General features: G+C 47.5%; 1 protein-coding gene across 1 annotated transcript in view; it reads left to right on the top strand.

Annotated features, from left to right (window-relative positions):
- LOC119382298 (protein O-mannosyl-transferase Tmtc3) overlaps positions 1–26371 on the top strand; it is a 473291-nt gene that overhangs the window by 37161 nt on the left and 409759 nt on the right. Inside the window, exon 4 of the mRNA XM_049413068.1 lies at positions 19011–19202. Within this exon, the coding sequence (XP_049269025.1) occupies positions 19011–19202 (192 nt within the window). The remainder of the gene's footprint in view (positions 1–19010; positions 19203–26371) is intronic.

Below are 26371 nucleotides of genomic sequence, written 5' to 3' on the forward strand. Positions count from 1 at the left end.
TATTTCCTGCACGTCCACCATGCTCAAATTCACGCTGCTGTTACGCATCTTGAACGAATGCTCGACATTATATCACACTTTGTTCCCTTCAGCTTTTCTTTGAAAGCTAGTGTGTTGCTTTTTTTCTTTATTATTTATTTATTATAACTGCTTCTTATATGCAACGCTCGTTCATCCATCACTCACATGAATAACCCGGAAACCCTGCTCTGAATAATATCAAACTGATTTTTTAAAGTTGTCATAAATACTTTTAGGTTCTATTTATCCGAGCTGTTTTTTTATGTATTGTCATACCACCGCGCGAGAGCCTATTTTCTCTAAACAAGCATGGCGGCTCAATAGCCATCACCATGTGCTCCTAGGAAGAGACTGCAGCAGATGAATGACCTTGAAGGTTATTGTCGTTAATTGTCGCAGTATCAAGAACAAAAATCTAGAATTTGCTTCAGTCCTGGACTTGGTCAGCCCGCACGTAGTGATCGGTACAGAATCTTGGTTAGACGGCACTATAAATGACAACGAAATATTTCCATCTAATTACAGAATCTATCGTAAAGACCGTAATGTACAAGGCGGTGGGGTCTTTGTGATGATACACAACAGCTTGAATAGTACGCATATTAACGTTCAAAGCTCATCATGTGAGACAGTCTGGTGTAGGATCATCCTCACTGATGGTACTTCGTTAGCAGTTGGGTCGTTTTATAGGCCACCTGGTTCCAATTCTCCTCAACCCTTATACGAGTTAAACAATGTATTGCTATCCTTGGATGCAACGTATATTGTTTTAGGGGGTGATTCAACTTGCCTAACATAAACTGGATTGGTCTACAGCCGAATATCAGTACTCCATCACCCATTTACTCTGCAGTCCGAGAAATGATAAATGCACATTCTCTGTTTCAATTTGTACAAGTTCCTACTAGAATAACTCCCAATTCAGCTAATACGTTAGACTTATTGTTCTGTTCTGATCGTACCCTCATTTCTTCTGTTGATCTATTACCAGGTGTAAGTGATCATGAAATCGTTCTTGCACACCTCTCTTGCCTTGCAACGTATTGCCGTAATCATCACCAAGACTGGTCTTCTGCTATGATAAGGCAGACTACGCTTTACTTCACGCGAACTCGACGAATTTTTGCCCGCTTTCCAAAAGCTTGCTTCTTCGATTGACGTAGAACCCGCATGGAATGAGCTAAAAACCAAACTTGTATCGCTAACATCGCCATTCGATCCGTCACGAGTGATTACATCCAAGCGCCGAGCCGATAAGCCGTGGATGAGCAGAAGTATTCGCGCTTTGATTAATAGACGACACCGCCTGTACCGCCGATATTACAGATCGCCGAAACCTGACCTTTACGGTGACCTGAAGAAACTCGGCAAAGAAATAGCGAAAGAAATGCGAAAGGCAGAAAGCACATATCTAGAAACACTAGGTGAAAAAATAAGGACTAACCCGAAGGAAGTATGGAAGTACGTCAGAAGCAAGCGAAGTTCGAAGGATGCTATTCCAGATGTTATAGACGACAATAACTATGGCGATGACTACAAAGGGAAGGCTGAACAGTTTAACAGCTACTTCGAATCGGTATTCATAGAGTCTACCCCTCAGGCCAGTGGAGTGCAAGCTACTCACAATTTCTCTCAGATGAGTGAGATAACCTTTTCAGAAGAGGGAAATAGCAAATCTGCTGCAAAAAGTGAATGTGAAGTCAGCACCAGGACCTGATAACATTTCCAACTATGTATAAAAAACTGCGCTGTGTCACTTGCCCCTTTCCTGGCAATACTCTTTTCAAAAGTCATTTGATTCCGGAACCTTGCCAACGACTGGAAAACTGCAAATGTCGTGCCTATTTTCAAAAGTGGCGATAACACAAAAACTAGAAATTATAGACCTATTTCACTCACTAGTGTGTCGTGTAAGGCACTAGAGCCACATTACAACAACCGTCTTCGTCTTCTTTCGCAGGCGTTCTTGTCTGCGCCCTACCATGTTACAAATCACTCCCCCGCGGAAAAGGAGCCATCCTGGCGACCTAAGGAACAGGTACAACTGGTGGGTCATAATGCGGCTTCAGTGGATCGACGTGAACAGTCTCGCGGCAGCGACTACGGCGGTCCGTAGATGATTGAACAGGCTCAATCATATAGTTAACTGGGGATGCTTGACGTAGGACGCGGTAGGGCCTTCGTACTTAGGCAGTAGCTTTGTGGAAAGGCCAGGGAGGGAGCAGGGAACGCGAAGCCACACCAACGTTCCAGGCGAATACGACTGAGGAGGCAGGTTTTCGTCGTGACGGTCCTTCTGGCCCTACTCGCCCTACAATGTTACAACCCTAGTTTCTTAAGGGGCGCTGAAAATGCGACTTGCGCTGAAACTTGTCTTCCTCCGTGCCCTCTGCACAAGCTCATGTTGTGTTTCGGTTTCGGTTCAGTATTGCATTTATTCCAACTTGATGGCTCATCTTCAAGATAACAATTTTTTCAGCCCAACACAGCATGGTTTCAGAAGGGGACTATCTTGTGACACGCAATTGGTTGAATTTTCTCACGACATAGCCTTATCATTTAATAACGGTAAACAGGTTGACTGCATCTTTTTAGACTTCCAAAAGGCTTTTGATTCGGTAGCACATAATCTGTTGCTGATAAAACTGTCTGCACTAAACATTCCTACGGTTCTTTACATTGGATTGAGGCCTATCTTGATGACCGAAAACAGTGTGTTGTTCTTAACGGGACGAGTTCATCATATAGAACAGTCTTATCAGGTGTCCCCCAAGGATCGGTTCTGGGGCCGCTTCTCTTTCTAATTTTTATTAATGATATAGGTGAACAGGTATTAAGCCATCTCAGGTTGTATGCCGACGACTGTTGTCTTTACCGCGAAATTACTTCCTTGAGTGATAGTGCCCAATTACAAAATGACCTAGACGTGATATTACTGTGGTGCAATAAATGGAACATGAGGCTGAATTTTTCTAAGTGTAACGTTGTCCGGTTTACTAACAAACGTCACATTTTTGATAGCAAGTATTGTCTTGATGGTGAAAACCTGTCGATTGTATCAAATTACAAGTATTTAGGTGTTCTGTATAAGAATGACTTTTCATGGAATGACCACATTAACTATGTAGCAGCTAAGGCTGGCCGTGTTCTCAACTTCCTAAAGCGAAACTTCAAGAAAGCTCCTCCTAAGTTGAAAGAAACTTTATTTTTCAAACGTGCGCACTATTTTGGAATACGGATGCTCCGCATGGGACCCAGGTACAAAGACTTGCATTGCCGAATTGGAACGCATTCAGAAGCGTGCAGCACGGTTTGTTTCTTCCAACTACGACTTTACGATAAGCTCCTCTGATATAAGAGCCGATCTCGGATGGCCGACTTTGCAGGATAGACGGAAATACATGCGCCTAAAGCTCTTTCACAAAATTTTTGTTGGAGCAACAGGCCTAAGGAAAGAAACATATATCCTTGATCCTACCTACAGGTCGGCCCGTCGCGATCATTCTTTAAAGGTCAGAGAATATAGCTCTCGCATTAACGTATATAAGCATTCGTTTTTTCCAAGAACATGCCATGATTGGAATAGTCTACCGGAGGAGGTTGTCTTGTCGCCAATCAGTTCCTTTGACTCTGCCCTTGCTGAATTCTTGTTCAAATAGGTATCGTGTCACCTCTACACGGCATTCAACTCTTTTTAGGCTTTTGTAGTTATACTGTGATGTACTGCTCTTGGTTTGTCTTGATATATATGTGTGTATGCGCCTATTATTATTTTTTTTTCTTTTTTTTTTCTCTCGGATGATCTGTTCGGAATGTACATGTGTCATGCCATCTGTATTCTTAAACGTATTGCTGATCTTCTTATGTTACCTCTTGATGTTGTATACCACCTGTAATGTATTCTTTTTTGTTTTCCCCCCTACAATAATGCCCATTGGGCGCTGTAGGTATCTGAATAAATAAATAAATAAATAAATAAATTAGTGCGAGCGACGGTTAACTTACACACCTTCCTTTCTAAAATGGAAGGCTTCCCTTCTTGTGACCTTGTCCGAGTGGTGGAGCAAAACCTGTGAAATTAGCTGAGCAACCACAGTCCCTGCAATGCATGCCCAAAGGAGTAGAAAAACCAAGACCTTTAACCGCGTTCCTATGCTCACTGAGGCGCAGACTCAAGCACCTACCCGTCTGGCCAACATAAACGCGGCTACACGATAATGGGTTGCTGTAGACAACCCCCGAGGGGCCAGGGACATGTTTGTAGGTGTGTTGCATTAAGCTCAAGTTCGGCTCAGTGTGTTTGCGTACGGCTGCGCATGTGCCACGCACCTTGTGCTCAACAGAAAAAACCACCGTGACCTGATGCCGAGCGCCCACATTTTTGAGACGATGTGACAGACCATGCACATGGGGTATCACCGCAACCTTTGCCTTGTCTTTTTCTTTTGATTCAGTCACACTTGTCTGCTGCCCTGCCATCGATTTCTTTAGCTCCTGCGATAGCCGGCTACTCACGAGAACCGTCACCTGGACCATGTAGATTGCCTTCCTAAGCTTACTTAGTTGAGCTTTAACGCTTTCATCCATGATGTGCTCACATGATTTCATCAGAGCAGATTTTCTTCCGTTTTCGTGATTAAACTTTAGTTGAATGTGAGCGCTTGTGTTGTGTTCTTCTCTCTTGAGTGCGCGCTGTCCGGGTAATGATGAATCCGCACCAGCTTGCCGAGTTTTCTGCTTTGACGAGTCATCTACCGATGTTGACGCTAAGCCTACAACGGTGGCATCGGACTCACTGCAGCTACGTGTTGCAAACTTACTGTGCGTGCTGCTGGAACCCTGCCTCCGCAGGAGTTGAAGGCCAATGATGCGGCTGACAAGGGCGTGCTCTCTTCAAGTCGAGAGTTCCTCTTCTGTTGCGGGGACTCCCCTCTCCTACTCCGCGGCTGCGAGTGGTTTCTGCGACAGTTGTTGGCGGTGGCGTCAGTTCCGATGGGAGTGTCACGTATTTTCTGCGCACGGTTTTTACGGATGCCGGACAAGCGCATGCTTTTGCAAACCTGACGAAGTAACACTTTCACGTTAAAATTTAGTGCAGAGGACGACCAAAAACCGAACAATTCTTTTTGCACGGTAACTTGTAGACCTGGCAACAGCATGCTGTACGCTGCATGAAAATGAAACTGTGCTGCTAGCTGTTGCGTAGCGGCGCGGGGAACGTAAGGTGCAGCAGTATTCGCATTGCCTGGATAACTTATTTATCGCCGTTTTTAGGGTGATAATAACGAATTTGATATCGCAGGTTGATTTCACAGCGCCAAGATATTATTTGGAAAGCATCTTTCATAAAACGAGTTGATCAAGTATGCTTGAAGCAAGCAACAGCCGACCGTCAGTGGCAGATTTAGGGACATCGCCATCACAAAATGGTGACAGAGCACATGTTATAGCTAGTCTGCACAGGTGCAGTTCATGCTCGACTGCTGTCTGTCTGTGCCAGATTTGTTCCCAGCGAAGTGGAACACCAACAAAGTGGCACAGCATAACATTGAGCCTCTCGATGTTTTGCGCAGTTTTGACCATTTTCCCAACTTCTTCCTTATTTCTCATCCATGGCTCTTACTGATGACAGGCAGGCCCTTCAAGGTCATGAGCAACCATCACGCCTTGTGTTGGCTAGCAAACTTGAACGACTGTTCAGGTCGCCTCGCACGATGGAGCCTCAGAGTTGTGGAATTTGACATCAGCGTGGTTTACCAGTCTGCACGAAAGCACACTGATGTCAAATGCTTGTCCTGCGCACCCATTGACTTGCTGCTGCATGATGGACGAAGACAGCTTCTTTGGTGGGCCTACAAGTGCCAGAAACTTCACTGAGCAACCACCATTTCACTTCACTGAGAAGTGACCGGAAGTCTGGCATAATACTTAAATGGCAAGGCCACCATTGTCGTCCCTAAGGTATTTGTGAGGATTAGCATCATTTTGCTTGCGAAACGAAAGTCTCCTTAAGAACTTCTCGTCAGTCCTTACCTTGTGGTTGTGCCGTCGGCATTGTGACCTGAAGTTCTGCATTCTCCGCATGACGACCTCCAGGCTAGACACCTAGGTTTTTCCCGCATGCTTGCAAGGGCACAAGAAAAGTACTGGCTGCACCTTACCACCGATGTCTCTCATTACGTGATGACAGGGTTACGACATGCCAATACTTGCAATACCTGAACCACCTCTTATGGACATGCCCTGGGCTACAAGCGGCTCGTCGACGCCACCTGCGGCGTGCAGGACTTCAGCACACCAGGCCACCGGACCTGCAGCGATGGATATACGGTCCGAACCATAGGTCCCTCCTGGACTTCATGGAGGAAACACAGCTGCACCATTTTGTGTAATGTGTATTGATGCCGCAGGGCAAACTAACGCGAATAAAAAAAAAAATACTTTCAGTTACGCAACACAACGCCGACAAAGCTGGCAGGATTTTTTGAGCTGATTGGACCACCTCTTCGACCATTCCAGCCAATCAAGATGGGTTTACTAGGACAATTTCTGCCATCAACGTCCGGCAATAAGCGGGTCATCGTAGGTATACAGACCACGTCACCCGATACGCCGAAACCAGGGCCTTGCCTAAAGCTAGGGCCGCCGAAGTAGCAAAGTTCTCCGTAGAGAGCATTTTGCTTTGTCACGACGCTCCAGTATTCCTTATCACCGACAAGGCTACGGCATTTACGGCAGATCTAATGCCAACAATCAAGACGAACGACCTCACCGAACATCTGAAAGAAATATTCGCCGACATGGTGGCGATATACGTTGACTTTGAACGTAAGACTTTGGACGCCATCCTTGCATACATAACCTTTGCGGCCAGCATGGCAGCGTTACAAGGAGCAATGCACAGGACAGCATTTAACACTTTCGTGAGCGCGCCTATTTTCATCGTCAGTATATGATAACAATGAATTCCAATTATGGTATCTGCAAAGAGTTAGAGAGAAACTTCACCAGTTTCGCTTTGCAGTTTCTTTTTTATGCCGCGGGGAGATTTCGAAAGCTCCTTCAAAGTCGGGGAGGTGAACACTCGTGGTTTCGGTTATGGTGTTGACGTCGCTCACGGACGCTCCACGAAAACGGCGAATTTCGATGGACTTGAACGAAACTCAGCAAAAATCACTGGATGACGGTAGTAGTGCAGACACGGAAAACGACTTCCATTCTTCAGACTTCAGTACGGACGGCGATAGTATGTCAATATGCCCCGCAACATCAGCAGATGTCCGCAGGTAAGTGTCGCTCTTTCCTTAGGACGTTTTATTGCTTTCCCGCGTGTATGTAAGCGCATCCGGTGCGAACCAAAGGTTACAGCTCTATCTGCAAGGTGTCAACTTCGTTCGGGCGGGATCATTTGGTGCCAGCTGCAGAAACAGCTGAGTTTTCTCAGCGAACACTGTGAGGAGTGGACCTTGACCGAGCACTCCGGAGTGCCGCGCGGCAACTTCTTCATATTGTTTTTCAACGCAGAAGTCATCAGAGAGATGTGGAACCACACAAATAAGTATGCGTCGATGCATATTTTCAAAAAACCAACGCACAGCCTGTAGGACAGATCCTGGAGGGAGGTCAACTGAGGAGGAGATGCACAAATTTGTCAGCCTTCTGGTCTACACAGGAATTGTCCAAGTCCCGCGCCTGCATTGCTATTGGAGTCAACACATATTTCCAGGCCTTCTTCCACCATCAGTGATGCCACGGAAAATGTTTAAGGCGTTGCTTGCCTTCTTGAGTGTCTATGATCTGGAGGAGACCACCGTCGCATCCCATGGGAAGTTTAACCGCGTATCTTCTCTACTGCAACACATTAACGATTCAACCGCGTCAGAACCTTTCCGAGGATGAGAAAATTGTGAAACCTAAAGGTCAGCCTCGTAAGTGCATGTCTGGTAAGTCTGGACAGTGCATGAGGGACACAGTGGTCAAATGGGGATACAAATTATGTGTTTTGGTGGATTCGGAAACGGGGTACACTGTTCATATCAACATATGCACAGGAAGGCGCCTCAGGCTTCCCAGCACCAACCACAAAAATTCGAAAAATACCAGAACGCTACAAGGGACGGAAATTGAATAAAAACCAGCGGGAAACACGAACCACAGAGAAAGAACACGACGGGACAGGCTGGTCGAATTTTGCCAAAAAAATTTTTGTTCACACAGGTGCTATACCGGATCTTATATATATTCCATGGTTTTGTACATACATGTTGCCACGGAAGTTCACAATTGTAGATTTGAAGTAGTGGCCTAAATGTTCTAAAAAATTGTCCACTGGAAAGGGTGACAACGCTTGCCATGATGCTGCACCACTGTCCTCCAAGAATTCAAGCCCCACCGGTAGGAGGAGCTCATTATGCGTCATGGAGTTCTTCAATGTGTCATGAGTAAAAGCCCTCTGGAAGAAGAAAGACGACGAAATGTTCGAAACGGCGCCGCATGCACCATAACGTCAAGCCCAAGGCGCGTGACCCGAGCTGTGATCAGGACGCAAGCAACAATATGCTGGCATTGTCTACGAGGGCTTGGCAGGAGAAGGTTGTCCTGCCCCGCCAGCAAGCACACTGGCGACGGAAGCGGTAGGTGTTCGACTCGACCGCCTGTGACGCGGACGTCGTGAGAGGTGGCCGGAGACCTCGACCCGGTTGAGTGAATCTGCTCGGGACGCAGCAACCGCTCACAGCCATCACTGACGTTCTGGCGCAAGCCTCCTGCGAGGCAAGCCACTGAAGACAGTCCCCGGTGGGCCACGTCGTCTCTTAGCACCGGGTATCAGCAGCCCCCGCTAGGCCTAATCTCGGCGGCCTCCACCACGTCAGCAACGACGTCATGTGAAGGCTACGACAGACGACGATTTGGCAGCAGCAAGGACGGACACGGTCGTCAAGACCATAGGTCGGCAAAAGAATTGGAGCTCACTCAGACTCACTCAAGAAATATATTTTGCTGTGAGGGCTTACTAGGCTCAGACTCGACTAAAGTTTCCTCAACCGGGCTCACTTGGACTCAGACTCACTAAATTTTTTCTCAACCGGACTCACTCAATCTCACCAGCATATTACTCAGCTGGACTCACTCAGACTCAGACTCACGGCTTCACTTAAGTCTGATGAGCCTTAGTGGGTTGACTCGTGAGTTCATTGGCGTAAAATTAGCTTTATCGATCATGGTGTAAATCCTTTTTAACGCCAATATCTTACATAATCAATGCTTTACGATACACCTTTTAATCTTGTACCTTCAAATACGAGTGTAGATGCTACGATATTAGCGGGTACAGAAAAACTGAGCCAGAAGCCGTCGTGTCGCCATGATAGAACGTGTTCTCTACTTCTTTTTCTTCTTTGCCTTTTCTGGCTGGCGGCGTTTATTTATCATTTTATACGTCCTGCCCCGCCCCAGAAGTAGTAGGCATTTCCAGGTGATGCAGAGCTTGAGCGGGTCTTTAAAACACCTTTCCGTCGTGCGTCTTGATGGTGTAAGCCCGCACCAGTCCATGACGACCAAGGTATACTTCCAATAGTCGACCTAGCGGCCAAAAACGCCGATTCTTCATGTCGTCTTGTAGTAATTCGACAGCGTCTAGCATTATACTTCGCTTGGATCTTGGAGGGCATCCATACGGAGGTCTTAGTTTCAGGAGATGCCCCGTTTTCCATCTTTCCCAACTGTGAGGGTCCTCACGGTACTTCCTGATCACATCTTTCATGTTAGTCTGATGACAAGCTGATGTGTCACAGGAGTGGGGATCCGGATGAGCGACGATTGAATTCCCGACGAGTAAGCGTGCACAGCATGCCAGAGATGGACCGAATATTCTGGAAGTTGTTCGTGATGTAGTCCGCTTCGTGTCCACCTTGACCGAAAGTAGCAACTTCGTTACTACATTTGAAGAACATTGCAAGTAATCTTTGTTGGTGTTCCAGCGCATACCTAGAACTGCTGCGGAACTGCTGTCACATTCTTGTAGACACGCATTGTTTTCCTCAGAATCTTCCAGGAGTTGGCTGTCGTTTGTTTCACATTTCCGAAGGCTCATTACGGCGTTGCCCAAAATTGACTTTGCCTTGTTGTCCTCATCTAAAGCTTGGTCAAAACTGTCGTCTCCTGGCCGCAAGTCGTCGACAGAGAAACTCTGCATCGAAGTCTGGGCAAGTGTTCTGTCTTCTCCACTTACGTTCTTTAAGTCGTGGTGTAGTACTAGAGAGTATCGGCCGCCAGACTGCTTGATTGTATTCTTAAACTGCAGCTGTTTATCAGAAGGACAGTCTTTGTTGTAAGTGATGCTCATAGACTCTATCTTCAGGAAAGACCGTGATATTTCCGCTTCGGATTCTTCCACTGCATCCACTCGCAACACGCTGACCAGATGAGTACCACAGTCCAAGAAGGTCTTTTGGGAGACTGGTCCTTGTATTGTCCAACCGAAAATAGTATCGATCGCCACAAGACTTCCTGGAACGTCTGGGCATCTGATGACTTCGCCGGTGATTGCTTGCCAGAGATAATCAGATCCTATTAGCAAACCGATTTCGGTCTCTGTTGCGTCCTTAGGCCAGTAGTCGTTCGCGAGCAACTTCTCTTGACCTCTTAGTTCTTGAATGAATGTGTTGTTGGCTGACGGCACAGTCAACTCGTGGGAAATGGTAGGGACGACTACAGCTTCTATGTGAATGTCAGCCTTGTTGTATCTGTTTCGAAGCTGTATTTCAACCACGTTCCGCTTTTCAGGTGATGAAGAGCAAGTGCTTCCGAGTGTATTCAGTGCTAACCGTGTCTGTCTGACCACCTGCAGGTTAAGCTTACGAGCTATATCTTGCTGAATAAAGGTCCTCTGGCTACCTCCATCCAGAATCCCGCGAATGCGTTTGCTCTTGTCGTTGTTGACTATGTCGGTGCAAAATATCTGAAGGTCGACCGCGTTGTCCTTGATTGGTTGTTTGCTAGACGGTGTTTCATCACAGGAATAAATCCTGTTAGAAGAAACACACACTGTGGTGCTTCTTGATTTTCCTGTTGTCGCCATGGTAGCCTTCTAAGTCGGGTTGCACATACTCGAAGCGTGTCTTCCGCGGCAGGAACTGCAGGTGAGTTTGACTCGGCAATCCTTCGCTCGATGTCCTCTTGACGTGCAGCGGAAGCACCTGTTGTCCTTTTTCAGCTGCTCTTTCTTGGCAGCAAGAGGTATATCGGCGCTGCAGCTTCGCATCCCATGTTGATGAGTACGGCAGAAGAAACATTCCCACCTTGCGACAGATGAGGCGTGCAAAACTGACGCCGTTGGGATGCCACTGTGTGTGCTGTCCATGTGATCTTCAATAGGAGGCCTTCGATGTGGGAACGCGTACCTGCTCCCTGCTTTCTAGCTCCACCCGCATGAACAGCAAAAGATCGTTCAGCTCGGCATCCGACGCAGCTGACGCATCTGCTGGTGCACCCGAAGAGGTGACTTGAGCGGCACGAACGTCAGAGAGCCGTGTCAAGGCAGGTTGTCGTTTTGCTCGAGTGAAAGACTGATGTCGTGCGGTAGAGCCTGCTCCAAGATGTCAACGAGCATAGCTGAATATGTCAGAGTAGGCACGTTCAGTGCTCCAAGGCAGCGAATATTCAGTTGTATGGCATCCTACAATCTTCGAATACCGCGAATGTCATTGGTTGATGTCACATTCTGAAGATTCCTCAGTGCCGTAAGATGGTGTTGAATAATCGTTGTTTTGTTGCCGAATCGTTCCTTCAACTTGGCCACAGCGTCGGCGTAACATGATTCGGTCGTGGGTAAACCCGCGATCGCTGCTGCTGCGTCACTGGATAGGAAACTCCTCAGGTAATAGAATTTAGGGGAAGGCGTCAGGTCGTTGTTGAGATGAACAACTTGTTCAAATTGCTCCCAAAAGACTGTCCACTGTGAGATGTCACCTCTGAACCTTGGGATATGCAGCTGAGGTAACCGGGGCGCCATGAACCTCGCGGGAGCCTCATTTCTGAAAGCCAGTGCTTCTGGGCTTTCACCACTGTGAGCTTGAGCACGGCCGTTCTGATCTCTCTCCATTTGGGATATTCGGCATTGTAGCTCAGCAAGGATGGTAACGGCTTCATCCTGGTATTCAGCTATAGCTGTATACTCCTGTTCGATATTTTCTGTCGGAATATACTGCTCATATAGCTCGTCGATCTGAGAGAGCTCGTCGTTGCTTGCCAAGAGTCGTTCCTTTACAGCTGCGAGGTTCGTGATTTCGACGTTATCGGAGTTAAGCAAGAGTCGCACTTCCTGAATTATCTACATGCGCGCGTCGTGCAGATCGCTTGCCTTTCAGCCGATTCATTGGGTGAACAATGCTGCTGGCCGAAGTCGTTGTACCAACGCCGATCTTCGCATCCACGATCCGTCGATTCCTCACCGCCCGCGACGTGAAGCAAGAGTAGATTCCTGGTCGCCGTGCGTAGAAGGCAGGCGCGTCCGCACGTGGGTTTTCAGCACCAAAATGTAGATGCTACGATATTAGCGGGTACAGAAAAACTGAGCCAGAAGCCGTCGTGTCGCCATGATAGAACGTGTTCTCTACTTCTTCTTCTTCTTTGCCTTTTCTGGCTGGCTGTGTTTATTTATCATTTTCTACAACGAGTTATCATTATATATCATATGCAATCATTAACATATATCAATCCAGTGAGGACATCTTTATGAAATATGCGACTCACTCGAGATATTTTTATTAAGAACTTCCCGTGAAAGAGTTTGCGGAGGAGGTCATGGCACCCCTTTCCCTAACTCGCGCCTCTGATGAATAAATATTGAGGTGGCGCATGAATGCTAGTGTGCTGAGATAAGTGTAAATAGATTTGAGTATAAACATAATCCGATATAAGGCTGGTAGTAATGCGTAAGGTGAATAGATAGGACCATAAGTCGGCAACAAAAGGTGGAGCTCACTCGGACTCACTCAAGAAATATATTTTGCTTTTAGAGCTCACTCGGACTCGGATTCACCAAAATGTTCCTCAACTGGACTCACTCGGACTCAGACTCACTAAAATTTTCTTCAACCGGACTCACTCAGACTCAAATTCACCAAAATATTACTCTCCCGGACTCACTCAGACTCACACTCACGGCCCGATCTGAGTCTGAGTGAGTCTCAGTGAGTCGACTCATGAGTGAGTTTGCCGACCTATGGTCAAGACCGTCGAGATCAACGATTGGGGCACAACTCGACCGATTACAGACAATGACGAGAAGCGCATCAGCTGGACCAAGTAAGGTCAGCCCTCGTCATCATGAAGGTCAACCCGATTCATGAGAAGCACTAAGGCTAGAGTTGCCTGACTTTATTTAGGACGGTTTAGTTTGTGGTTTAGTTTGTGTGTAGCTTTAGTTAGCATTTTCAGTTCTTTTATATTTGTTTGATATATTATTTGTGTGTCTTGAGTGCCGCGCGTGTGTTTAATAAATGTGTTGTGCCGTTAACAGAGTCCAGTCTGAATCCAGTCTGAATCCATCATTTGCAACCACACGAATCCATGACAAACGTTCACCGAAAATCCCGAACTCATCCCGGGAAGGCCTCCATTCAAGACGTCGACGATGCTGGGGGAGCTCTTGACGGCGAAGGGGTCGTTGATTTCAAGGGCGCCTAGCTTGGACTGAAGACATCGGCCAACCAACTTCTGCCACGAACCATCCTCCGGGACAATGGCTCGTAGCGGGCGTGCCGGTTTGTGTCTTTGCGGTGAAGAACACACGCAGTCTGTCGCCCTTGCATGCCTTGACTTCTTTTTCGAGCAACTGCAGATCTGGTCTTTTGAGGAGCCAGATGACCTCCGTCTTCGCCTTGCTTGGTTTCAGAGCAGACCTCTTGAAATTCTTGCAGATAGCAGCCAAGGCCTTCTCATTGAAGGCGTCTTTTGTGAGTACCACAATACCTCCTTCTTTGTCAGCCCGCAACAAGGACAAATTCTCGCCTACAAAGTGGTCAACCAACGGACGCAGAACAACCCTGTCACCGGCGCGTAGCTCGGAATGGCAACGGAAGAGACAATCCACGCCCTCAGCGAAGCAACTGGCCTTCTCTTCGAGCAGAACTTTACCAGAAATGGCTCGCACTGTTGACAGAGTCTCATGACCACCAAGGCGAGGGTCTAAGCAGTATTTCGGACCCTTCTAGAGGACTTCTTCATGGTGACTTAGGAGAGAAGCGCCATCAAAATACATGACAGTGCCACTTTGCAAAGCTGTCCTTGCCTCTTTAAAGGGACCCTGAAACGGTTTTGACGATTTTGTACGAACACATTGAGCCGGTAGAGGAAGTCCTAAGGATCATTTACAGACCGATTTAAGCTCTGTGCGTAAACTGTGTAATTTATTACAAGGCTTTAAAGCTGCGAATCGCCACCGATCACAGCGGCTCAGCCAAACGCGTTTTCAAACCGCCCACTTCCAGTGCGCGTCGTATTGGAAGCGCGACGTCACGCAGGCGGCTGATCTGATTGGATATGTCCAGTACACGTCACTGAACCTCCTGTGGGCAGCGAGCGTCGCCTGCCTGTGTTACAACGTACTCCGTGTTGACGTGAGCTGAGCGACAGTGTTCATCTCGAGGTTTCTTTTCTTGGACATAATTAATTGCCCTAGCCGTGTTGTGTACCACATTGTAAAGCTGCGACATCGTGCAATATTCGTGAGGCATCTGGCGAGCGGAATCCCTTCAGCTCGTCGCTGCAATGAGCGTCGCACTCTCGCTATCCGTTCAACGCCATGATCCACGTTTTTGTGGCTGTAACTTCACCCCTGAAGACACAACCACATTGCCCGAGTTTACGCTTATCGGTGATCGTTCTCGAATTATTTTTGTTTGTCCACATGCTTTTGCAGACTGTCGCCGTACAGAAGAATGAAATAAGATCTGCTGGTAGTGTGGCGGCACCTGTCGGAGCAGATATCAACCACTCCGCGAGCTTCGTCTTTGTTGGGCCTCCGAGATTGCGCGCAACCCGTCAGCGCGCAATAGGCAGTTTTAGAATAGCGTACGCAAAACTTTGCGTTGGCTTTTCGCGCAACTGCGCATGCGTCATACGCTAACCCTTTCGGGCTCTCGTTAAGTGACGGAAATAGCGGGCCGCACACGCTAACGCTAACTTAGCGTACGCTATTCTAAAACTGCCTAATATCTGAGGCCATGGCTGGGCGAAGCTCAAACCGTCGAGTGCGCTCATGAGAGCGCTGCGATCGCCGGCGATGTCAGGGTGTCTGTGAGTTGAGGGTGCAAGGCAGTGGTGAGGAGGAGGGTATAGATATAAATTCTGTAGCGGCCTTGTTACACAGTGCGTCGCTTAATTTCTGGTGCGAATGATTTGGGGATGCTCCTGCCTAAACGCTGACAAAACTTCAAGAAACCGTTTCAGGGTCCCTTTAAGTAGACTACGGCGCACATGATTCCATACCGCCTGTATGGCTTGCGTGGCCAACCGTCGATGCTCCCGCAGGCAATTCAAGTTGATCCAGCCGCCCTCTGATCTTGGCAAAGCAAAACTAGGCAATCTTGCAATAATCTCACTTGCCTCCAATATTCCGACTTGAGGATCCTGCATATTCGTTTGCAGTGGCCGGTTCTAACAACCCGAAATGGCCAACCACCTCTTCAGGCGGCTTCCCATCGCACGGGGCTTGCATGAAGCGACGGCAATGGCGCTTACACACGACGCAGCTTGGTGGCTGGAAGGTTGAACACGAAGAAAGTTGGCCAATGTAGAAGAAGTCTGTGACATCAAGGCGATGGACTGGGCTAGTTGTACATATCGAATTGGATAAAAACCAGCAGAAAACACGAACCACAGAGAAAGAATGCGATGGGACAGGCTGGCACTTACAATTGATCACAGAATGCTTGAAACGTAAACTTATACCCGTCGGCAACCACCTTCGTGCGTGCGTGAAGCAGCCATGCGTCATACAAAACTAAACAAAATCTTAACGAGTTATCACGGCGTCTAGAAAGGCCATCTCCTTAGCATACAGGTGCACTGACGTAATTCGTTCTGCCTTTCTTAATGTGGAATGCTTCCAAAATTTGCCTTTGGGCTTTTCTCTTTCCCCGACCTAAGATTCTAGTGTTGTCAAGAACAGCATTGCACCCGCACTGTCTGCAATGGCTTCTTAGATGAGCACCGTCTTTCGTAGGAAGAGAGGCCCTGTGTTCCCTGAGACGATCATTAAGACAGTGGCCAGTTTGGCCGATGTATGCTTTGCCACTCGATAAGGGGATATGATAGACAAGATGAGTAGCGCAAGGCACAAATCTCGAGACATGATCCGTGCCGCATGTGGCCCTTCTCTGTGCTTGCCAGTTGATGCGACATATACCAACTAGCCCAGTCCATCGCCTTGAAGGAATGGAAAGTTTAGCAGAAAAAAAAATGCTTGATGCGAAACATGTGCAGCCAACTTTTGTTTCACAGTGTCAAGAAACTGTTTCGCATGGTGGCATGATAGGCACTAGTGCTGTGCTTATATTTTTGTATGTATGTAACTTTTGTACTTACAGAGCTTGTATTTGCCGTATTATTTTATTAAGGCCTTGTATTCAAAACGTATATTTCGAATTTTTTTATGTTTACCCTGTGCAGAGTAGCATTGATGTATTTAGGTATTTTCTTCTTCTTGTTACATTTTTCTTTGTTTTGACAATTTTTTTATAACATTCGAAATAAAGCGGTTGTTTAAAAATAATACCGTTGGAAAGAACAATTCTTACTCCATCATTTGATACCCTACACTTTAATATCAAATGATTTCTGTGGCAGGAAAAAAATATTTCCTGGACTACCCGTAAACAACCGATTTTCTTTCGCGGTCACGAAAGTGTCAAGCTGGTTCAATGAAGGAGCCCCGCAGCGACGTTTCATATCATGCTACCAACCGTCACCGACTCGGCCAATCCGTACGTCACCGTCAGCGCTCAGAGTACCAGCCAGACAGCTTGCCCGTCTGCGCATGAAGAACAAGCAGACGATGTGCAGCCGTCTTCACAGCCTTCAACGACGCTACGTAGAATAGTGGCGCGCCGACCACGTCTGCATCTGGACTGCGAGGTAATCACCGATGGCGCCACAAAAGACCCGAAGTCATCCATGTGGTGTGCCTTAAGCCGTTCTATTTGCAGGAATGAACACAATGACTTTAGTATTTGCCTGTTTCATTATTTTTCTCACTTCCATGTTCTGACTGGGAGGATGCTTTTTTCAGAGGGAGGTTGGGGGCCAGGGCCACATGTGCTCATTTTTTATTTTCATGTTACCGCTGCACGTGTTTCTGAAGCCCAGCGGTATGGGATGCTTCGCAATTGTTTTAGAATGTGCTGTTCAAATTGCGCACACGACTCGAGCAACTGAGGTTATTCTGAAACTAAGGCTTGCACGAGTGGTAATGCTAGAAGCTTCAATCAGGCCTGTAAAAAAGCTTGTGCATTTCACGGACGATGAGATTACTCGACGATCGACAACTGTACTTTCTGCTATCATTGTATTGAGAGTGTTACTCGCTTGTACTGTGACTGTCACTTGATTTTCTGGGCACACATTCGCCCAGCAAAGAGTTTTGTCTTGAACAGTCTGACTGCTCCCTTCATCATCATCACAACCACGCGACAATAATTTCTGGCAGGAGGTCCCCCTATCGCTGTGCGCTTTGGGACCCCCTTCTGTACATCTCTCATGAAGGCAAATGATCTGAACTGAAACTCAAACCGTTGCTAGGAGATCACTTGCCATGTGGCTTTGTCACCAGAATGCTAATGGGCTTGTCAGCAGCAAGATTGATGCAGTGCCCAGTGCCATTGACTGTGCTGCGTACAAATAACATAACACTGAAGCACAGTGTCGCCTATGTTTTTCGAGACAAACCAGGAGCACTCGCAAATGGATTTCATTTTATTCGGAGCATTCGGTAGTGGGTATTGTTCGGTACACTTAAAAAATAGATGCGACACTTGTGTCTTACTTGTCGTATTCTGAATATATTGTTTTTGCAAAGTACTTTACATGATAATGGCACCATTTCGTGCAGTCATTCCATCTTTCTTAAATTATGGTTTGGTTGTGATCATACACACAGAAGTGGCAAACAGTCTACCTATATTGTGCACTAGTTCGTGATTTTGCGTTTACAAAAGTCGTCTGACCTTGCGAAAACAATCTGTTTAACCCTTTGGGTGTTTTTGCCGTACGTGTACGTCGACGGTTTTCTGTCCCGCAAGGTCCTCGCCATATGGCTACATTTTCCACCCACCGTTTGTAATTTCTCGCCTTAATGATGACGCATGCTCACTGGGAGGTACCACCACGTCCCAGATCTTACCAGAAGCGTTTGAAATGATTGTGCTACCTTCTTGCGCAGATAAACAGAACTGATTTCTAGCTTCAGCACCTCGTGCACTCTGCGGCAATGCCAATGGGCAACGCCCTTTCGTGGCTTCGGTTTCGCCACGCGATCGCAACAGACGCACACGAAATTTGAGTTTTATCCTTATTGGCATTGTCTTGCAGGGGCGGCGGAAATTGATTTCGATCTTTATTGGTGCTGCTTTTAGCTTGTTTGTCACCGATGCTCACGAGGCGCTCTCACTGTCGTTTACCGAGTTTACTCTGCTCAAGGCACGAAAAGAAGATGCCGTGCATGTGCCAGCACAACTTGTCGCTCCAAGAGGAGAACATGTTTTATGTCTGCAGTGTGTGATAAGACCCGTGTTTCAAGGAATACCACGCTCTGCAATACTGGGGAACATTTTGCAGTTCTGAGTGATGCTGACACCAAAATACTGTTCCTGATTTTTTCTTTTACGGTTTTTTCCGACTTTACACATTTCGTACATTCAAACTCCGCACTAAAGTAATTTAACCATCTGAGAAAGACTTTTTAAAAACCCAAAGGGTGCTTATATCAGACACAGTGTTGTTAATGATGGAATATTGTCGCAGAGCCTGTCCCTGCTGGTGTTCCCCTTCCTGCCAGCATCCAACCTGTTCTTCCCGGTGGGCTTTGTGGTGGCCGAACGGGTCCTGTACATGCCCAGCATGGGATTTTGCCTTCTCGTTGCACATGGCTGGCACTTGATGCTCAAGAACTATGCCGACAGGTGAGCACGTTTCAATCTTTCCTCATCTACGAGGAGAATGGGCATTGAGGGTCAGCCGCTATCAGATTTCACTGTAGCCAAATTGAGTAGTATTGATGCAATGTCAGCAAAGTTGTAGCATTCATAACTGGCGAGTTTTCTGAATTAAACACCACACTTGTTTGCGGCTTATAACTGCTATCACACTCACCAACCACTGTTTGCAGCACGTGTTATTTGTGCTGGGGATAGAAAAATTTTGATAGAGATATCTCTCAGAGCATTTTCCGCTTTATCATTCCATTTTTTTTTTCATTTTCATTTTTTTAACCTTCCGCATTCATTTGTGTTCACGTCCTGCAACCAACAGCATGTAAATAGTTCTTAATAATTTGCTTTATCTTTGTGTTCAACACTGTGTAATGTATATCTGCATCACTGTTACTCTTTAAGCACTGCACTTGTGTCATGACATGTCCTTATGTAATGCCTTGTTTAAGTCCTCTAAGGGTTTAATAAATGATGATGATGATAATTTGACACTGGTCGGCAAGCTTTCCGGTCCACAAAAGAAAACAGGTGCCATAAAAATTAGCCATCAATCACTTTAATTAGCATGATAAACATGGTAAACATGTCATTGCACATTTCTCATCATGCCGACATGGTCGTTTTTTTAAAGGGGCCCTGCAACACCTTTCTTAGTTATATTGGAATAGTCTCGTTATTGACGCATGACTCTTCACCAGTCATATGGCACAAAAATTTTTCGAATCCGTCAAGTCTAAGTGGTGTTACCAAATTATAGAGATCACGTTCCGCAGCTTTCTCCCTCTATGCAATGCAGCGAGCGCACGGAAAGCTGCGCGCGGCGTGAAGGGAGGGAGGGCGGAGGTGCGAGGAGGCGCCGAAGAGTTCGGCGGCATTTTTTTTTTTCTTCATTTTTTTCTCTCTGGCGTCTCGGCGCAACCACGTGGTCTGTGGCGCCACTTCCGGTCGGCTCGCGCGGTCATCGTCGAGCGGCGGAGCCCATGGCACCGTGTATCGCGCGTGCTTGAAAACTGCGAGTCGGTTTGGTAATGTTGGGTGTGCACCTCGAACTGCCGTAGTGTTTTCATCGCTCTGCCAACCATGGATGCAAACTTGCTTGCGCGTTTGGAACGAATGACAGCTGTGATGGGTTTCGACCCACACTCCGATACACCGCCTCGTCGCACTGCTTGCGCTTGAATCGTATTCAACACGGCAAAGCTGCGTGCACCCTTCTCCCAGTGGCGGTACTTCGATGCTGTTTGCTCTTCGAATGCGGGCGCACAGCGAGTGTGGGCTGACAACAAAGAACTAAAGACTAGAAGAAAGGATCGTGAGGCATCGGGCCGGCGCGGACCCATCCCCGGGCTGTCTGCAGCTACCGTGAAAATGCGAGTCTGCTTGGTTGCTGTGTCGCGGTTTCTCGGGAACCTGAGACTACGGGGAGGATACGCCGAGGTACGGCTCGATGACATACTGAACAGACAGCGAACGGGACTCTCGCCATACAGCGAACACAGGTATCCTAAGCTAGCCGGCGCCAGCATTGTTATCGGAGAAATGCTGCACCGCTGCCTCGGTCAGTCGTGAGAACGTGCCGACGATGCAGTTTCCAGCTGACGAGGCAACACTCGAACGGCTGCCACTCTCAACGGCAACCGGCGATGGTCAAAAGCACAGAAATATTCACGATTTCGGCACTGCACATGGTGAAGAAAACGCAACAACGCAACTACGAGCAGACGAGCTGTCGGTGAGACCGGAAGTGCTAATATTAATGTTTGTTCGATGTTTTAACGGCATAACACAATATAAACATACATATTATCTACTTATTGAACTCAAAATTAACAACTGAGGTAATAATGAGGGTGTTATCGTGATTATAACATCAGCCAATGGTGAAACTGCCGACAATCGCGTCATATATTGCGGACTAATACATCATTTGTCGAGAGAAGAGGGAGCGATTTTCAGCTGACTTTGAGAATTTATTGTAAATTCCAGGCCGCTCGCTTCGCTATAATATTTGGCTCGCGTGTTCTCGGGAGCCTCGACTACCGATTGGCAGCGCTTTTTGACCCTGCTCAAAAAGTGTTGCAGGGCCCCTTTAACGGTGGATGCAGGAAATCGCAAAAATAGCCAAAAAATTCAATTTTTTAGGAAAACACTGGTTTTCGCATCTCTTGTCTCTTATTTACGCAGTAACTAAACGATTACGCTGAAAACGCACTCTAAGTGCCCGAAAAAAATAATTTTGTAAGTGAGGTCGGTGAAAAAGAAGCCCAAAATGGCGCTAAAACGGCGCAATTCACGGCGTCGTATTACAGTGTACTAGAAGGGGGTAGTGTGCTCTCAGCCGTATGCTACGCAGGTGGCGCTCTGAAGCCGCTCATGTTGCCGGTACTTTGAGCCGCTAGGGTCGCTGCAGCAGTTTCCTCTTGAAGTTTCTCGCACCCCTATCCTTCTGCCGCTGCCGCTCTCTTGCTGCACACGTGCTAAACGAGGTGGCATGTCGATTGGTTTTTGGTGCTATTGAGAGGTTCAGTGGTTTGCATCAACAACAACTGCGGTATTCGTTTTATGCTGACATGTTCATGCGAAGTTATACTAAGCAAGTATGCCTACTAGCGGCACAATCATTGTATCGTCCCTCAAGACTAAGAAAGAAGAATACAGCAGTCAGGAACCTGCACCGCGAGGATAAGAAGCTTGACGAAACGTGTGCAGTGTGCGAATTGCATTTTGAGCTGCGTTAGTAATTAGGAACTACATTTATATACAGTAGACTCTCGTTAAACGGAACCTGAAGGGACCAAGAAAATGTGTTCCATTTAACAGGAGTTCCATTTACTGAGAGATGAACAGGGGTGCAGAATCCAAGTATGAAACCAATCGTGTTAGATGCAGTTGTTCCGTTTAAGCAGCAGTTCCATTTAACAGATTTCCGTTTACTGAGAGTCTACTGTAATTGATAGCAAAGAGATGGCATTCCTTGTGGTAGACCAACGCTGTCGGCAGACGCTGTTCCGACAATCCTTCCGAATCACCCCGCGTACCTTAGCAAAAGGACTCCCAAACCCTGGAGCAGAAGAAAGCGAGAAGAGGGTGACCAAACGACCAGCAGCAAGAAAAGTGAACCGCAGCATACGCGCCGTCCGCCGAAAATTACCCGAACGACCCGTCGCCATCAAATAACGCATATACATTTTGCGCTAGCGAAGAAGCACAAAAAGCAGCCTGCTCAGATGAGGTACGGAACTAGTTGAACTTTTTTTTCCACCTCAACACCTTCTTATAGAGCATTAATTTTGTTTTCCATTGTTTTCCGGTACTTTTGCACTTCGACATTATGCGAAGAAACGAATGTGGTGTCGGGAAAAGTTAGCATGTATTTCATGCCCACTCCAAAGTGGGCATGAAATATCAAGTGGTTTTGTTGAACAACATTGTTTGAGTTGCCAGGAAGAAGCAGAAAGCGTGTTCGAAAAATTACAGATGCCTTCGCAGCGGATATGTTCTTGTTATGTAAATGTTGTTGAAAGAGAGAGAGAGAGAGAGAGACATAACTTTATTTTGTCCTTGCTGGGGTCAAGGGAGGCGGGGGCCGGGAGACTAGCCCTACCGGAGCCCCCCTTCCTCAGGCGGCGGCCAGACCTTGGGTCTTGGCGGCGTCTTCGGCCAGCCGGACTGCCCAGAGTTGGTCATCCGGGCACGCGCTGAGCAGCATAGCCTCCCACTGCTCGGGCGTGGTAATCTTAAGTGTAGGGTTCTTGCTGTGTTTGGTGGTGTGTGTCGCTGCGGGACATGCCCAGATAATGTGGTCGAGGTTGGCGCGAGCCACCCCGCAAGCTTTGCACTGTGGTGTGTAAACGTCCGGGTATATGCGACTGTACAGCGCGGGTGTAGGGAATGTTCGCGTCTGTAATAATCGCCATGTTGTCGACTGTTGCTTATTTAGCGACTTGTCAGGGGGTGGGTACTTCAATCTTGCCCTACGGTAATGCATGACAATTTCACCATACGCGACCATTCTTTCTTTCGCGTGGCCGCACCAGGATTCGATTTCTTCGTCCTCAGCCTGCTCGGCTCGTCGGGAGGGTAGCTGCTCTGATGACGGGTGACGCGCCCGGTGGACGATTTCTCGGGCAGCGTCGTGAGCGGCTTCGTTCCCGGCAAGGCCCGAATGGCCCGGAGCCCAGATTAAATGAACTTGGCGGCGACGAGATGGGGATGTGCTTGCAAGTATGCGGTTCGCTTGCGGTGAAATGAGGCCCTTGGTGAAGTTGCGGATAGCTGTCTTGCTGTCACTAACAATGTTGACATTATGTACTGCCACACCATTTTAGAACACCAATTTATTACATTTCTGGAATCTAAACAGTTCTTGGAGTGTTCTTGCGTTTGGTGGATGTCTTGTGTGTAATCTTTACGTTAATGCTGTTCATAAAGAATTTAAATTGTGGAAAGTAAGAATCAGATTTGACAATAAAGTCGTTTAGCAATGCGCCCTCACAAAGTTTTGTTCAAATGTACCCATTTTTACTTTAACAGCTGGAATTGCGCCTGTTTGAAATTTCAAGGTAGTAATTTTCCCCAAATAAAATGGATGTTGTGGATGCCTTTTATTATCTTTCTGACAACGTGCACTTTCACTTGCATGTGAAGCATTTTCTTATGCGAAAAGCACACCGTCTTTCGTAACTTGACTGGCGAGTTCCGTTGACTTCGGTCACTGCCAACGCTTGGCAGGCGTCGAGCATGCGTTCGAGGTGCATGCAAGGCTCGAAAATGCCTGACAGAGCTATGTGTAAACAGGTGCAAACATCGCGCTAATTTGTTGACAAGCCGACATCACTCCAGCCAGCGCTGCAATCACAGCGGCTGCGTGTTTCTTTTGCATTTCTTATCGAGGAAAGCGAATGCGTGTGGACAGAATTCCGACCGTATGGATAGCAAGCACTTGTTTATAATTGCGCAGTCCGCTAATAAACCCGCAACGCCCGCTTAGCGTAGCCGCGAAACTTGTAAAACCGCACAACCTTTCAAGAGGAAATGCTAGTGGCGCCATCACTCGGAGGCAACATGAGGTGCCTCAGGCGGCGCATGTGTCTGAGCCCACTAGCCCTATTATGGTACACTGTAGTCGTATTACGGTCCCTAGGTCGTATGTTGTCTTTCCTTGGTGCGATCTTGTACGCATTCCAAATAAACACGGAGGCGTGGCGTTAGATCCAGCCGCACGCGAATGGCCCATGTGAACCGCGACAGACGTCACGGCCCTGCATTGGCCAATCGCGTGCGGTCACGTGCGGCTGGATGTAATGCCATGCCTCCATGCTTATTTTGGAACGCGTACAAGGGGTGTGTTCCAATGCTCACCGTAGATGGCTAAATAGACTAGGGTGAATAGACAGCTAAGTGGAACGGTTTTGACGATTTTGTACGAACACATTGAGCCGGTAGAGCAAGTCCTAAGGATCATTTACAGACCGATTTAAGCTCTGTGCGAAAACTGTGTAATTTATTACAAGGCTTTAAAGCTGCGAATCGCCACCGATCACAGCGGCTCAGCCAAACGCGTTTTCAAACCGCCCACTTCCAGTGCGCGTCGTATTGGAAGCGCGACGTCACGCAGGCGGCTGATCTGATTGGATATGTCCAGTACACGTCACTGAACCTCCCGTGGGCAGCGAGCGTCGTCTGCCTGTGTTACAACGTACTCCGTGTTGACGTGAGCTGAGCGACAGTGTTTCTCTCGAGGTTTCTTTTCTTGGACATAATTAATTGCCCTAGCCTTGTTGTGTACGACGTATCTAGCAATTTCTAGCAATTGGTGACTTGTAAAGCTGCGACATCGTGCAATGTTCGTGAGGCATCTGGCGAGCGGAATCCCTTCAGCTCGTCGCTGCAATGAGCGTCGCGCTCTCGCTATCCGTTCAACGCCACGATCCACGTTTTGTGGCTGTAACTTCACCCCTGAAGACACAACCACATTGCCCGAGTTTACGCTTATCGGTGATCGTTCTCGAATTATTTTTGTTTGTCCGCATGCTTTTGAAGATTGTCGCCGTACAGAAGAATAAAATAAGATCTGCTGGTAGTGTGGCGGCACCTGTCGGAGCAGATATCAACCACTCCGCGAGCTTCGTCTTTGTTGGGCCTCCGAGATTGCGCGCAACCCGTCGGCGCACAGAGACCATGACTGGGCGAAGCTCAAACCGTCGAGTGCGCTCATGAGAGCGCTGCGATCGCTGGTGATGTCAGGGTGTCTGCTGTGAGTTGAGGGTGCAAGGCAGTGGTGAGGAGGAGGGTATAGATATAAATTCCGTAGCGGCCTTGGTACACAGTGCGTCGCTTAATTTCTGGTGCGAATGATTTGGGGATGATCCTGCCTAAACGCTGACAAAACTTCAAAAAACCGTTTCAGGGTCCCTTTAACTCCCATTCCAATTCTCACGTAGCTGGCAAAATAGACAGGTTCGAGAAAGACAAAAACGATGCAAGCTACTTTGCTGTCCAAACAAGATGGCGGCTCAGCACAATGCTCGCGTAGCTCGGATCTCGCCGGTATGGTTGTCTGTACACCAGCAGGCACTTTTCCAGGCGCTCAATGTAAGCTACGTTAATTTTTTCTTAGGTTTGAATACGAAAGAGGCTAAAGAAAGAACATTTACGTTTGTTTTTCTTAGCTTTCTCTTCTCGACGCGAGGTGGCATCACGTCGCGTACACGTCTTCTAGACGCGTTCCATTTGTCGGACAACATGATCTCGATGCTGTCCAGAATTGGAACACAGCCAAGATCGCACCACCTGTCACCGAGCGCCGCCATCTTGGCGTCATTTCAAAGCTCAAAGTTCCGCCTTTCCGTTTCCCCTTTCTCGCTTACGATCACCGCATAGAAAAAGCACAAACAAAAAAAAAATCGGAGGGCATTCTCACGAACCTTGCAATGTATGCGGCGCTTCTATTGGCGGAGCGCGCGACACCGTTGAGATACTGGTTTTCTACTGGTTGTTGCCAAGGCGACGGCCGCTGTGTATATGAGCGGAGTGCTTGCTGCTTGATCACCCCGCGACCGTAAGCACATGAATCGCCGCTGTTCGAAAGGTGACACGTGCACAGGAGGCAAAGTGCAAGCCTCTTTAGTTTCCACCGG

This window comes from Rhipicephalus sanguineus, chromosome 2 (assembly GCF_013339695.2).
Source record: "Rhipicephalus sanguineus isolate Rsan-2018 chromosome 2, BIME_Rsan_1.4, whole genome shotgun sequence".
NCBI lineage: Eukaryota > Metazoa > Arthropoda > Arachnida > Ixodida > Ixodidae > Rhipicephalus > Rhipicephalus sanguineus.